The sequence below is a fragment of the Euleptes europaea genome, chromosome 21 (assembly GCF_029931775.1).
Source record: "Euleptes europaea isolate rEulEur1 chromosome 21, rEulEur1.hap1, whole genome shotgun sequence".
Classification (NCBI taxonomy): domain Eukaryota; kingdom Metazoa; phylum Chordata; class Lepidosauria; order Squamata; family Sphaerodactylidae; genus Euleptes; species Euleptes europaea.
Genome location: NC_079332.1, coordinates 18,838,612 through 18,853,997, shown reverse-complemented (window position 1 = coordinate 18,853,997; position 15,386 = coordinate 18,838,612). Strand labels below are relative to the sequence as shown.

At 55.1% G+C, this 15,386-nt stretch overlaps 1 protein-coding gene and 1 non-coding gene across 2 annotated transcripts; one reads left to right on the top strand and one right to left on the bottom strand.

Annotated features, from left to right (window-relative positions):
• The first annotated feature begins 5,243 nt into the window (after positions 1-5,243).
• Positions 5,244-5,315, top strand: TRNAA-CGC (transfer RNA alanine (anticodon CGC)). Its single transcript has one exon. It is a non-coding gene; the product is annotated as a tRNA-Ala (tRNA).
• Positions 5,316-10,323: 5,008 nt separating this feature from the next.
• On the bottom strand, positions 10,324-15,177 carry SOCS1 (suppressor of cytokine signaling 1). The gene is made up of 5 exons (XM_056866229.1): positions 14,966-15,177; positions 14,438-14,871; positions 14,186-14,308; positions 12,728-12,828; positions 10,324-11,012 (listed from the first exon to the last, which is right to left on the bottom strand). Exons 1-5 carry the CDS (start codon positions 15,175-15,177, stop codon positions 10,335-10,337), a joined length of 1,548 nt encoding a protein of 515 aa, XP_056722207.1. The 3' UTR covers positions 10,324-10,334.
• Positions 15,178-15,386: the final 209 nt, after the last annotated feature.

Sequence of the window (15,386 nt, the reverse complement as noted above, 5' to 3'; positions counted from 1 at the left end):
AGATTTTGGGTTTTTTTTAAATGTAATAATAATTTTTTATTTTTTAAATAAAGGTTCTTATCTGGCCCACAAGCCAGCCGAGGCAGCAACACCCACACACCCACGCTCGATCAGGGCTGGCGATAGGGTTGCCAGGTCCCTCTTCACCACCAGCAGGAGGTTTTGGGGCGGAGCCTGAGGAGGGCGGGGTTTGGGAGGAGAGGGACTTCCATGCCATAGAGTCCAATTGCCAAAGTGGCCATTTTCTCCAGGGGAACTGATCTCCATTGGCTGGAGGTCAGTTGTAATAGCAGGAGATCTCCACCTAGTACCTGGGGGTTGGCAACCCTAGCTGGAGTTGTAACAGCAGGAGATCTCCTGTTAATACTGAAGTGCCTGGTTGTCTTATATAGTCCAATGATAGACAACAAGGAGGAGGTTATAAGCAACAGTTCTTTATTTAGCTAAATAAAGACCTGGGGTGAAATAACCAAAGATAAGATGCAGGGTTATTCACCGGAGAACAAAGGACGCTCAGTATCATTTATGCATTCGGATGGGGCAGATTGATACACAAAAGCACCAATACACATTAGGTATCTACTTCACATTAATTAGCATAGCCTATAGATATTGCCCGAAGGCGTCTCTAAGCAAGTGCTAGGTCTTGTGATCTAGGAAGTAGAAAACACATTCCTAAGGATGAAGGTAATTCAGAGCTCTCTACTGGTGAAAGGCCGTACCAGGCAAGCAGTGTAATCTGTTGGCCTCTTATAGTTGTGGATGCCAACGTTCCCAAAGCTTCCATGTGTGTGCGTATGAATACATAGTGTTCTATACCAGCCCTTATATCTGGGCATTACAATACCTGGAGGTTAGCAACCCTAGCTGGCTAGTCATGGGCCTGCCCAACCAAGTGACATTTATGTCATATCCGGCCCTCATAACAGTCAAGTTCGACACACCTGCCATAGAGTCCACCATTCAAAGCACCCATTTTCTTCAGGAAAAATGATCTCTGTGTAGTTGTAATTTCAGGAGATCTCCAGGGCCCACCTGGAGGTTGGCAATCTTAGACTAATGTGTTCCCCTGCAAATGGGCAGCTTCGTTGGTCTTTCGGGAGCGCAGGAGCAAGACCCCCGCAGTCCCAGGTGCAAAGAACGGCCCTCAGATTTGCAAAAACCCACATGTGGCACGTTTTGAATGGTCTGCACAGTGCCAAGAAGAAGAAGATGAAGAAGACGAAGAAGAGTTGGTTTTTATATGCTGACTTTCTCTACCACTTAAGGAAGAATCAAGCTAACTTACAATCACCTTCCCCTCCCCACAACAGACACCCTGTGAGGGAGGTGGGGCTAAGAATGTGTGACTAGCCCAAGGTCTCCCAGCTGGCTTCATGTGTAGGAGTGGGAAATAGGGTTGCCAACCTCCAGGTTCTAGCTGGCGATCTCCCGCTAATACAACTGATCTCCAGGCAACAGATCAATTCCCATGGAGAAAATGGGCACTTTGGCAATTGAACTCTATGGCCTTGAAGTCCCTCCCCACTCCAAAGTCCACCGTCCTCAGGCTCCACCCCAAAAATCTCCAGGTATTTCCCAACCTGGAGCTGGCAACCCTAGTGGCGAAACCAACCCGGTTCACCAGATTACCCTCCGCCGCTCATGTGGAAGAGGAGTAGGGAATCAAACCCGGTTCTCCAGATCAGAGTCCACCGCTCCAAACCACCGCTCTTAACCACTACACTACACTGGCTCAGTGCTGGGGCGGGCAGCCTGCATGCCAGGCGCTGGTAATCCTGCATGCCCCTTGACGTCAGTCCCCCCGCCCAAGCATATCAGAGCCTCCCGGGAGGAGATTCACTTCCCCATTGTGCATAATGCAAAGGTCGACTTGCAAGAGGGCATTTTCAGTGATATTAATGGTTATGCAAAGAGTGTCTGGACCGGGGACTGATTAAGGTCGTGAGAGGAACTATAGAGTAAAAGAAAGCGAAAGTGTGCAAAATGTACTGTCAGGCTAAGCCGCACCCCACACACACACACACACACACACACACGACACACACACACACACAGCCTCCCTCCCTGCTGACTGTCCAAATTCCTTTCCTCAGCTGTAGGCAGTCACGCATAAGGGGCGGAGAGGGCCCAGCTGGCCTTTGCGAGAAAGAGGGGAGGGTAATCAGTGATCCCATCCACGTGAGGTCCGTGGCCTCCCCGCCAGCTTACGCAGGGAGGCTTCATGTTACTGCCTGGTGCAAAAACACAGGGAAAACTCAGCATGTGCCGGAGGCAGGGGAATTGTCCCAGGGCGGACTCAATACTTGCTGAAAGGGGCTGATGCTGAGATGGGGTCAGCGTGTGCCACCTTGCGGGATGTCCCCCCCCCCCAAAAAAAAATAGCTTTAGCACTGATGGGAGCTTGCAACAGCCAGATTCGAGTCAAGGAATACTTTGGCAGCAGCCAGACTCTTCTCACGTCTGGTAAATGACCTCAGTCATAACGGGAGACCAAGGAAACTCTGGTTCTCACCCCGATCCTCCTACGCATGAGGTGTCACAGCAACGGCCAAGGTGTGCTTGAGGCCTGAAGGGGGTGATTGGTGGCCATCCAACCAACCCTCCCCTCCCTGCCTGTGTCCTCCCCTGGACTAGGGTGGACCATCCCTGGCGCAGAGCCTGGGTGCCACGTGTACCCCTGACAGGCGACACACTGTCTCCGTCACCCGCCTCTCTTGGACAGGAAACCCTCTCTGTCTTCCGAATCCTTGCCAGAGCAAAAGATGGCAGCCCTCCCCATTCTTACGACTTGGGTTTTTCAGCAGGCCACTAGCACAGCATTACATTGTTTAGGGTCGACATTTGTGTTTCGATTGTTCACGGTCAGAAGAAAGATCCTTCTCTCAGAAGGGAGGGAACAGACCTCCTTCCATCCTGGGTGCTGAATTTTTGTCATAAAAACATAGAGCTGGAAGGGCGTCCAACCCCCTGCACAATGCAGGAAATTCACAGTTACCCTCCCCACCACACACACACTCCTGCAGTGACCCCTACTCCATGCCTAGAAGATGGCCAAAAAAAAAAAAAAACCCACCAGGAACTTTGGCCAATCTGGCCTGGAGGAAAATTGCTTCCTGACCCCAGAGTGGCATCGGCATTTCCCTGGGAGTGTAAGAAAGGGCCAAGAGAGCCAAAGGCTGGCACAACCCTTCCTGCCCGTCCCTCTCACGATCTGCCAAAGTTCACAGAATCAGCATTGCTGATGTGGTAGAGCCTCTGCTAGGCATGCAGAAGGTCCCAGGTTCAATCCCTGGCAGCATCTCCAGTTGAAGGGACGAGGCAAGTAGATGACGTGAAAGACCTCTGCCTGAGACCCTGGAGAGCTACTGCCAGTATGAGTAGACAATAATGACTTGGATGGACCCAGGGTCTGATTCAGTAGAAGGCAGCTTCATGGGTTCATGTATAGTTCCCCCCTCCCTGCCCCCCAGCTGTCAGGGCTTGCTCCACAACTATGGGCATTATTTCCTCTGAAGATTTGCAAATGGAAACTAGAAGGCCGAGGGCAGCAATTTCCTTGCTCTGGGCTCCGTGGACCAGCGAAGATCAGGACCGCCACGTATGGTCCCAGAAGGGAACCACACCTGAAGGCATTGGATGCTGCTGAGGAATCCAGAAGAGCTAGAAATGGACATGAGCCGAGACCTTTGCTGCCCGGCCACACAACACAGAAATGTTTTGGTTGGATGGCTTGGCAGTAAATCCTGCAGTGGTGGAGACACCACGAACAGCCGCATAAGCCCACGCCCCACAACCAGACCCTGGCTTCTGGGATAACACCAGGGCAAATTATACATACCCTCTGAGCTCGGTGATTGGCTCCTGATATGCCTTTGGCCCTAAACAAAGGGGGGGGGAGGGTTTTTGCTTGCTTTATCTATTTAATAGCAGCTAGTATAATTTTTTAAAATTAATTTCCTGTTTTTAGTTGCAGTTGTTTCCTGCTGCTGCTTTTCATTGGGTCGATGGCTTTGGCGATTGTGATTTGGTTTGTATTGGTTATTGATCCTGGAGTCCACTTTCCTGACTGGCACCCCTAAAATAATGGTGCCCCTCTAGGGTTGCCAGCTCCAGATTGGGAAATACCTGGAGATTTGGGGGTGGAGCTGGAGGAGGGCAGGCTTTGGGGAGGGGAGGGACTTCGTTGCCATACAGTCAACTTTCCAAAGCGGCCGTTTTCTCCAGGCGAACTGATCTCTGTTGCCTGGAGATCCGTTGTAATAGCGGGAGATCTCCAGCCACCACCTGGAGGTTGGAAAAGATCCAAACAGCACTCACAAATATATAGAATATAGCAATTAATTTATAAGGTGCAAGGGTGCAAAAAGTGAGCATATATATATACAAAATACAGTCCTATATTGGAAGATACACATACAAATTTCTCGATATCAGTCCAGCATGATACAATAAAGTTTAGAAATATCCTGGAATCAGGTAAGTCTATGTATATTGTCCGTGATGGACTTTTTTATGCTTTTTGGTAGCCCAGCTATATATTTGTGAGTGCTGTTTGGATCTTTTCCATTATCCGTACAACACTGAGCCTTTGTTTTCTCTAGGTAGACCACCTGGAGGTTGGCAACCCTATGCCCCTGTGTGTCCGATCCGGCCTGGCCAACCCAGACGTTTCCTTTTGCCTGCTGGGTTTTGCAGTGTGGCAGACAGCATCTGAGCCGACCTTATTCATGGCCCACCTGCGACACACTAACTTTGTCACTGGCCAGGGGAGGTTCATAAATTTCCTGCTCTGGGTGATAAAAGAGCCACTTCCTTCCTTGGGAGTACACTTAATGCAAGTGCCCTTTTCCTCGGTGCCTTTGGCCTAATGGTCTAATTGCCAGACTGTTCACCTGCCGCCAATGGGGGGGGGGCTCCTCCACCTCTCATGCCCCCCCCCTGCAAGATCAGTTAGGAAGGGAACAAAAAACTGGCCGCTGCAGCAAAGATAATTTGCACTTCAGTTAACTGGCTGCCCTTTTTATAGCCTTTTCAGAGCAGCAATTTGGCAGGGGGGGGGAACCTCCCTTCCCCACTTAAACGAGGCAAGCCATGGGGAGGGGCCGTGGCTCAGTGGCAGAGCATCTGCTTGGCACGTGGAAGGTCCCAGGTTCAATCCCCCGCAGCATCTCCAGTTAATGGGACTAGGCAGGTAGGTGATGGGAAAGACCCCTGCCTGAGACCCTGGAGAGCCATGGGGAGGGGCTGTGGCTCAGTGGCAGAGCATCTGCTTCGCATGCAGAGGGTCCCAGGTTCAACCCCTGGCAGCGTCTCCAGTTAAAGGGACCAGGCAAGTAGGTGATGGGAAAGACCTCTGCCTGAGATCCTGGAGAGCCGCTGCCGGTCTGAGTAGACAAGACTGACTTCGATGGACCTTGATGGTCTGATTCAGTAGAAGGCAGCTTCCTGTGTTCATGTGAGCTGCATCAAGCATTCTGGGGCTGAAACTCACAGTTCCACACCCTCCCCACAGACAGTGTGGCGTGGTGGCGAGAGCATTGGACTAGGATCTGGGAGACCCGGGTTCGAATCCCCACTCTGCCCTGGAAGCTTGCTGAGTGACCTTGGGCCAGTCGCACATTCTCAGCCTAAGCTACCTCACAGGGTTGTTGTGAGGATAAACTGGAGGAGAGGAGAACAGTGTAAGCTGCTTTGGGTCCCCATTGGGGAGAAAAGTGAGGTATAAATGAAGTAAATTAAAGGAAATAAACAAGGTAATGCCTTACCATCTCCATCTTCCCCATCCTGTCACGTCCCCCAGCTGCTGTTCCTACCGTGCCCTTTTGTGGGTACATCTTCAAGGTCGGGCCAGAACCAAGGGGTTGAGATTAAATGTAGAGTTTCCATCTAGACATTTGGAAGAACTTCCTGACAGTCAGAGCGGTTCCTCAGTGGAGCAGGCTTCCTTGGGAGGTGACGGACTCTCCTTCCCTGGAGGTTTTTAAGCAGAGGCTAGATGGCCATCTGTCAGCAATGCTGATTCTGTGACCTTGGGCAGATCGTGAGAGGGAGGGCAGGGAGGGGTGAGTCAGGGCTTGGCTCTCGTGGCCCTTTCTTACATGCTGATCACCACTTTGGGGACAGGAAGGCATTTTCCTCCAAGCCAGATTGGCCCAGGGATCCTGGAGGGTTTTTCGCCTTCCTCTGGGCATAGAGCAGGGGTCACTGGGGGTGTATGGGCGGAGGTAGCTGTGAATGTCCTGCATTGTGCAAGGGGTTGGACTAGATGACCCTTGAGGTCCCTTCCACCTCTGTGTTTCTATGTTTCCCTGCCCAGGCCTGCGAATCACGCCTGGATATTCTGCCTGTGGCCTCAGCCCCCGTTCCAGTTGAAGGCGGAAGGAACATGCTGGATTGCAGAAGATCCATTCTAGATGTGGACCGGAGCCAGGTGGCTCACATTGCCTTGTGAAGCATGGCGCATGGGATGTCCCTTGCCTTGCCTGGGGGTTTCGTTCACCTCACCTGCTTCGTGCCACTCTGCAGACTTGCCGTGCTCAAGACGGGCCACAGATTGCGGGCCTCTGAAGCAGAAGCCTGCAAGGCAGGCCTCTGAAGCAGGGTGCCTGTGAGTGCTCCGGTAGCCTTCCTGGCCGGCGCTCAGCCGAGCTGCTTCCAGCATGGACCTCAATTCCTAGGAAGTGGTTGCGCAACAGGGCTGCCCAAGGACATCTGGTGCTCGCGGGGGGCGGGGGGAATGCTTTTGGGTTGTAAACAGAGGCTGCACGGCTGTTCCTTTCAGCAGCGCTGGCCCAGGAGGAATTCCAGGAGGATTTTTGCCCTGCATTGGGAGCTAGTGGGGTATGCGCGCATGTGTGTTGGTGTTGCTTGGCCCTGGCCCTTATAGGCCTCCCCATAGGTGGCCTCCTGGCCTGTCACATGTTGCTCCCAATACCTGGGAGTTTGGAGGGTGCGTTTCGACCCAGCGCAGCTGCTGGATGAGCCAAAAGCCGAGTTCGGGTCCCTGTGTGCCAGCCAAAAGCCTTGCCCACGAGTGTGCATGCGCACTGCTTGGCTGAGAGCCGCTGCCTCCTCTTGTGAGCAATGGCATCCTTAAAGGACACACTCCCTCTCAGTCCTGATCCTTTACCCAACTGTCTTCTTACGCTGAAAGGAGAATAATGGTTGGTCACACCAGAGCCCCTCTGCACCATTTCACTCCTCTGGCCAAAAACCAATCTGCTCCTAAGCATAGTGGGGGCAGAAGAATAGAATCCCCCCCAGTGGCTCCCCACCACCACCATTTTTGCCGCTTTCTCCAGCTTCAGAGAAGCACACAGCACAACGGCTTCCACTCAGCTGTCCAGGGCAGGGGGAAAGGGACAGCCCGGGGCAGGGGTGTGGGTGCTCAACCCAGCCACCTGGCGCCCCTTGGCATTCAGCTTCTTGTATTGCCTATGGGGGGGGGGAGAGCCAGGGCTGACACCCCTCCCCAGCAGGGCCAGCTCAAGGCAAAGGACTTCACACACACACAGCCCTGCACTGTAGGGGAGCTGCCAACCTCCCCCCTCCACCATGGGGAAGCTGCCCCCACTAATGCCACCCTCACTGGGGGCGGGGCTGCAACTTGCCATGGGACTGTGCCTCTTGTGGGGGCTGGATTGGGAGGCGAAAAGGCCCTGCTCCCGATGGAGGGCGGAGGAGGCGTACCACGGGCTGCCGCAGCAGAGCCTAAGAGTGGCAGCAGCACGGCTGGTTTGGGCACCCCTCTGACGCCGGCGCCCAAGGCGATGGTCTAGGTGCATCCCCCCCCAAGCCATGGCCCGTGAGACCCTACGAGACCCTCACGATGGGCCGTCATGGTTGCAGGTTCCTTCATCTTTGATATTATTTTTGCAAGACCAAGGCTAGCAACCAGTCGGGGAGGCACCCTCGGGAGGCACGTACCGTTAAATAAACGAGATGGAAGCCACCTCCCTTTGGCAAACTGGACGTCCCTTATCCAAACTCCCTGCCGGGTATACAAAAGCGGAAAGAATATCCTGCAGACAGGGTTTTTGCTGAACAAGTGGGAAGGGAAAGGGCCCCCCTGAAATGCTTCTTTGTGCATCTGGCGTTGGATTCGAGGTTCTAGGGAAGCAAGAAGCAATGGTCTCCAGCATCCACCCCCCCAAGACAGTCTCCACGTCCTCATGCTTCTCGTCTTGGTTGCAACAGATCGCAGGCAGTGTCTTAAGCAGGGCGTGACTGCCACTGCGACTGGTTGGGCAACGTTCCCAATTTGCCCCTGGTCTTAATTTTAAAAACTAGTTCTTTGGCAGAATACTTGTTCTGCAAGGAGAAGTGCCTGGGGCCCAATCCCCAACGGTTGCAGCTGACAGTCACGGGACTGAACTGGCTGAGATTGCGTGAGCAAGCAAGATCTGGTGGCCAGCTCAGAGAAAAATGTCAACAGCGGCTGTGAAAAAGGCAAACTCCACGCCTGCAACAACTAGGAAAAGGGCTGAAAATAAAGCACCTGATACAGCAGCACCCTTGAACAGTGGCAGGATGAGGCCTCATTTGAAGCCCTGTGTGAAGTTCTGGGGATGTCGCAAAGCTGGGGGGAAATGACGAAGAGGGCAACCAAGAGGATGGCAGGGTTGGAGTATCTTTGCAATAAGGAAAGGCTGGCGAGCCTGGGACTTTTCGGTTTGGAAAAAAAGCCAAGGGAGAATAGTCCTGGCCTGGATGGTCCCAGCTACCTTCATCTCATCTGATCATGGAAGCTAAACCAGGTCAGGCCTGGTTAATACTTGGATGCAATACCACCAAGGAAGTCCAGGGTTGCTGTGCAGAGGCAGGCAATGGCAAACCCGCCTCTGTTAAGTCTCTTGCTCCTAGCTGTGATGACTAGGCAGAACTTCCATGTTCAGAGGCAGGGCAACATTTTCTGAGCCCTTAGTTTGCTGCATATAAGGGTGCTGAGCCCCACCAACACCCTCCCCCCATTGCTGTACTGCATCTAGGGTTCCTCTGAAGGCTGCCCAGGGCTCTCCCCAGGCTCCCCCACCACCGCCATACAACTGATTAGCAGCTGGCTTCTAATGCGTGATTAAAGGGGGGGGAAAACCACTACTCTTGAAGGATAAATTGTAGAGGGAACAGGGCAACTCCACAGCATGTGCAAGAATTTAGAGGGGGAGTTCAGGCAAGAACACCCCCCCCCGGTGGGTTGGGATGGTGGGGGAGACTAGATGACCTCTGGGATCCCTCCGAGTCCCAACATAGGATTACACAAGATGCCACAACATGGAAAGGCAGACAACATATTCAAAGGGCACTCAGTTCAAGGGGTTCACCCTGTAGCTGTAGGGTTCACCTTAAAGAGCACATTTCTTTCCCCTCCCCATTAAAAAAAAAATCTAACGACGCCCCATTTGGACTTCAGTAATTTCTAAACCTCTGCCATCCTCTACCAGGAACAGAGGCTTGATTGTGGTGGCTCTCTTGTGAGGTCAATTTGGCTATGGCTGCTTGAAGCTTCACCAAGTGCTTCGCCTGCTTGCTACCCTTCCACACGCTGGGAAACCGAGGGAGACCGGGGTGGGGGGGGGCTCTCTTTTGCCCAATGGCCATTTGAAGGGTTTTGTGGGAATTACAACTTGAGTACTTCTTTTTTTAGAACTAAAAAAACGAGGCCTGAACATTCCCTTGAGGACTCTTTGAAGTCCAATGCTGGTTACAGACTAAGAACCGGATCCTTGAGACTGAGGGCACAGGGTCAAGCCCTCCCGCCCACTTCTGGCTCCAATTCTTACACTAACAAAAATCACGCATGGTTGCCCAATCTGAATCCCATTCAGATAAAGACCAGAGAAAACTGGTTTTTTAAAAAACTTTTACAATAAAGTTTATTATTGCCTTTCAAAAATATTATATATAATATATATATAAAAATTTTTACAAAATATTCTGCCCAGCAGAAAATTACCCCCCAGGGCTTCCCGTTGCCCCAGATTGTGCAAAGAGTTTTTCCCCATTTGTGTAAACATGAAAAGTCAAGTGTTCTCAAGATCCATCACCCAATACAGCGGAACTGCTACAAAAATAGGCGGGTTTGCTTCCGACAAGGTCCTGCAAATCCAGACACTGGATTCCTTCGCGTATTTGTCAATCGCTTGCTCGGATTACTTCCAAGCCCCCGGCATTTTCCACAATCCCTCAGAACCACATTTCCAGTGCACCAGTGGATCTCTCCCACGTGGCCCTCGTGATTGTGGCCACACTCCGGGGGCTGCCGCTGCCAAGCTCCAGTGGTTGGAAGTTCCACTGGCCCCACTCACTCATTCGAGGGATTTAATGCAGAGTTTTTACAACTTAAATGGAAAAGAAGCCAAGTAATCCTTTAAAACCGGATTGAGGGGGACGCAGCTTAGATTCTCCTCCCCGAGCGCTGTCATGATGCTTTTGCGGCACAGGTCCTGCAAGGAGCGCATGCGCACTTTGCGCAAAGGGGCCACCAGGACCTTCCGTGCAGAGCTGACATAATGTTCAAGCAGCTTGAAGAGACAGCCGAAATCCTCTTTGCTGCCATCCAGGCTGAAGCGGCCTGCCTGGAAGATGACGCGGATGCTGGTGGGCCCGGAGGCAGTCCTAACGCTGATGGTGAAGAAACAGTTCTTCTGCCGGCTGTCCCGGATGAGAAAGGTGCCCACCGGCTCGCCCCTGAGCTTCTCGTGAGCGGCGCTGACGGACAAGGGCCCCCAGTAGAAGCCGCACGCCTCCAGCATGGCGCTGGTGTGGATGATGCTGCTGAAGTCCGCCTGGGAGCGGAAGGTGTGGAAGTGGCTGTCCGGGCCGGCCAGGCCGCGGGGGACGCAGGGCCGAGAAGGGTCCCGCACGGGGGGCTCCAGCCGATGCCGCAGCTCCCTCGCTCGGGCATTTTCAGGCCGCACGCTGCTCCGCGCGACCATTCTATATCGCGGACCAGTCGGGGCGGTCTTCCATCGCGTCAGGGGCCAAGGAAGGGCAGCTGGCTCGGAGCTCTCCTGCAATCCAAGACGGAGAAGGTGGTTAGGTCCCCCGGAAGCAAGCCCAAAGCATCCCCCGCCACTGTATAAACACAGTGATCTGGATAGCCCCATGCTAGCCCCATTGGACCAGATCTCAGAGGCTAAGCAGGGTCACCCCCTGGTTAGCCCTTGGACGGGAGACCCCCAAGGAAGTCTAGCATTGCTACCCAAAGGCAGGCAACGGCAAACAGCCTCTGTATGTCCTTTGCCCTGACCTGGATGACCCAGGCTAGCCTGACTGCATCCCAGAAGCTAAGTCAGTACTTGGATGGGAGACCCCCAAGGAAGTCCAGGGCTGCTATGCAGAGGCAAGCAATGGCCAACCACCTCTGTTTGTCTCTTCCCCTGACCTGGATAGCCCCAGACTAGCCTGATCTCACCAGATCTCAGAAGCTAAGCCAGGGTCAGCCCTTGGACGGGAGACCCCCTGAAGTCCAGGCAGAGGCAGGCTGTGGCAAGCCACCCGTGTTAGTCTCTCTCTAGCCTTGAAAACCATGCTGGGTTGCCATTAGGTCAGCTGTGACTTGCGAGATTCCTCTCTTTTTTAGAAAAAGAAAGCAAAGAACTAGGCTCAAGTCCAGGAGTACCTGAGAGACCCACAAGTTTTCGAGAGCTCTGACTCTCGAAAGCTCTTACCCCGAAAACGTTGCGGGTCTCTCAGGTGCTCCTGGACTTGAATCGAGCTGCTCTACTGCAGACCCACACGGCAGCAGCCCTCTGAAAGAAAGCGAAGAGAGCCGGCAAGAGGCGCTGGAAACTGCCGGCTAATGGTGCACGCAGCACACGCCTGCAAGCGGTTTTCCTCCCCGTAGCCACAAAATGCATCACAGGGCCATTGATGGGAAGTGCTTATTCAGAAGCCGTCTTTTCCCATCAGTTGATTAAATCCGATAGCGCTCTTCCTTCGAGCATTCAAACGGCGAGCACCAGTCTGAAACTTGGCTGTCCAGAACCGTTTCCCAAAGGGTGAGAAATGCCCCCCTTCCCGTGAGAAAGTTATTTATCTCCTCCCACTCCCACAGACAGAGAGGAGAAGAAGAGTTGGTTTTTATACCCCATTATCTCTACCTTTTTAAGGAGACTCAAACTGGCTTACTATTGCCTTCCCTTCCTCTCCCCACAACAGACACCTTGGGAGGGAGGTGGGGCTGAGAGAGAACACATGAACACATGAAGCTGCCTGATACTGAATCAGACCCTTGGTCCATCAAAATCAGTATTGTCTGCCACTGAGCCACGGCCCCTCCCCAGAGAGAGGACGAGGAGGAGAAGAGAGTTGGTTTTTCTATGCCAACTTTCTCTACCACTTAAGGGAGAACCAAACTGGCTCACAATCACCTTCCCTCCCCACAACAGACACCCTGTGAGGGAGGTGGGGCTGAGAAAGTGTGACTAGCCCAAGGTCACCCAGCTGGCTTCATGTGGAGGAGTGGGGAAACCAACCCGGTTCTCCAGATCAGAGTCCGCCACTCCAAACCACCACTCTTAACCTCTACACCACGCTGGCTCTCCAGATTCCTCATCCCTTTCCCATTTTGGCCTGAACATTCGAGGCACAAAATCCAAAGCATTAAACTTTCTATCCAACTTTCCGTACGGTAAATCAACAGGGGGGGGAAATCTGTCTTCCTGGCACGACCCCCCCTCCCCCCCCAGCACTGCCTCGCACCTGAAGTCCAGCTGCAGCTTACATTGTTTTGGAGGGTGAGAAACACGAGGAAGAGGAGGCGCTTTCTGCCGCTGGGGATCAATTCATCCGAAGTGGGAGCCACGGGCCGGAATGAATAGGGTCCTTTGTACAAAATAAAAATGTGTGGCTTTAACGCCTGCCAAGTTCCTGAGTAATTCTAGATCTCCTCCAAGAAGCAGAAATCAACCCGAGGAGTTGCCTCCTCCTCCTCCTCCTCCCTAACCCCCATCTCATAATCTCACGCAATACCCGCCAGCCAACCTCAAAGTACTACCATTCCACTCCTATGGTGTAGTAGTTAAGAGCGGTGGTTTGGAGCCGTGGACTCTAACCTGGAGAACCGGGTTCCATTCCCCACCAGCGGCGGAGGCTCATCTGGTGAACCGGGTTTGGTTTCCCCGTTCCTCCACACGAAGCCAGCTGGGTGACCTTGGGCCAGTCACAGCTCTCTCAGCCCCACCTCCCTCCCAGGGTGTCTGGTGTGGGGAGGGGGAGGCGATTGGAAGCCGGTTTGATTCTCCCTTAAGTGGCCGAGAAAGTCGGTGCATACAAACCAACTCTTCTGCTTCTCTCCCTCTCTTGCACTTTTAAGCGTTCCAGCTGAAAGGGCTTCCTATTATTGATCTCTCACCGGGGCCAGATCCCTCCCGGTGCAGCGGCCGGTGTGGAGCCAGGGAAGACCGCTCCCTGCCACAGCCCCCTCCAAGAGCTCTCCTTCATGCGCCTTGACCTCACTGGCAGCAGAGATGTCAGGATTTATTCCCCCTGTCCATTTATAGATCCGGGCTGGCAGACAGTCGAGAACCCGCCACCCATTCTCAGAAACCCACTCTCTCCGGTACCTGGAAGCTTTGGGGGGGGGGGGAGTTTCCAGCCAGCTGTGTCGCCGGGTTCCAAATCTATGGGCCAGGCACAGGCGGGGGGGGGGGCTTGGGGGGGGGGCAGGAACCGGGGAAACCGAAAGCGCAAGATCGGGGCTGCCATCCCCCCGTGGGCAAAGACGAGATCTGGGTCATCGAGTCTCGGTGAATAATCTGGGGAGTCAGACTTTTTGCCCCACGCTGTGGGGCGGCCTGCCCGAAGCCAGGGAGGCCCGCCCGGCAGCTGGCAGCCAGGTTGCCCGGGCCAGGAGCCGTGGATGGCCTTCTCTCGAGTGGGCAAAGCTCATAGAGGAGAGGGGTCGCCTTTGCCTAGCTCCCGTTGCGGAGAGGCCGGTCTTTCATGGCAAAGTGACCCAGGCCGGACGTTTGCGGGGCTATGCAGAGAGCGTCCTTACAGGGCCGCCCCGAGCTGCGGGACGAAACCCCTGCTGGCCCCGCCTCGGAGCGGCGGACCCCCCCTCTCGAGCAGCCCCCGATCGCCCCCCGCCTCGAGAAGAGCTCCGTGCCGCCCCGACGGCGCGGCCCGCCGTCCCTCCCTCCCTCCCTGCCGCCCGGCCCGGCCCCGGCGGCTGGCTCACCGTGCGTCCGCCTGGGCTGCTGCGGCCGGCCCGAGCGGGCTGGGCGGCCCCGGGGCTGGGTGCGGGGCCGGGGCGGCGGCGGCGGCGGCGGCGGCGGCATGCTCCGCCCGGCCCGAAGGGCTCCTGCGGGGCGGCGCTGGGGCGGCTGCTGCGGCTGCTGCGCCGTCGGGTCCCTCCCGGCCGCCGCTCATCGCCGCCTCTGCCGCTTAAGAAGCGGCCCCCGGCCTTGGGCAGCGCGCAGCCCCCGCCCACTTCTCGGAAAACACGTGGCCGCCCCCCCCCCGCGCCAGCTTTCGCTTTCCTTCCCTTCCTGCGGCGGCGAGCGCGTGCAGAGCGCGCGCCCCGCCGCCGCCGCCGGGGTGGCCAACCTCCGGGCGGCGGCGGGAGTTCTCCCGGAAAGGCAGCCGCTCTCCTTGGCCTCGACCCCGAGCAGGGCCCGCCTTTCCCGGCATCCGACCCGAAGGGGGGTGTTGCGACCCTGCCACAAAGGGTCCAAACGCCCGGTCGCTGTATCCTCCTTCCATCCCTGTTGCAGCCAGGATCGAGCCCAGGCGTTTCGCCTCATGCGCGTCCGGTCCGGGCTAAGACCGGGATTCAAGAGGATCCCGCGACCAGGCGTCGTCACCCCAAATCCCCCGAAGGAGGCGGCCTGGTTTCCGCATTGAGGCGAAGACCCCCGATGGGCCCTGGGGGTCGTGATGGGGGAGGCAGCAGGGGGAGGGTCGTGGGCACGGCGAAGGGAACCGGGGGCAGCCTGCGCGCCCCACTCGGTGAAACCACCGGATCAGCGAGGCTATGGCCGGGCCACCGCCGGACTTGGGACGGGAAGAAAAGCTGTTGCCCCGGGACCGTGGGGGCTCAGCCTCGGCGCTGGTTCCTGCGGGCTGAGCCGCAGCTGCCGTCAAACGCTTTTCCCGACGCCCGGTCTGGGGTGTCTCTCCTCCACGACACCCCGCTTCCCCCCAACGGCAGGAGTCCACAAGTCTATGCATCCGCGTCCTCCAAAATGACAGCCTTGCTCAGGTCTTGCAGACTTGACCGAGTCCCTCCATCTCCTGTTGGGCCTTCCTCTTTTCCTGCTGCCCTCCACTTTTCCTAGCCTGGTTGTCTTTTGCAGCGTGGGGGTTCTCTGCCCTCAAGTCACATCTGATTTACGGTGACCCTGTGAATTATTATTATTATTACTGAATTATTATCATTA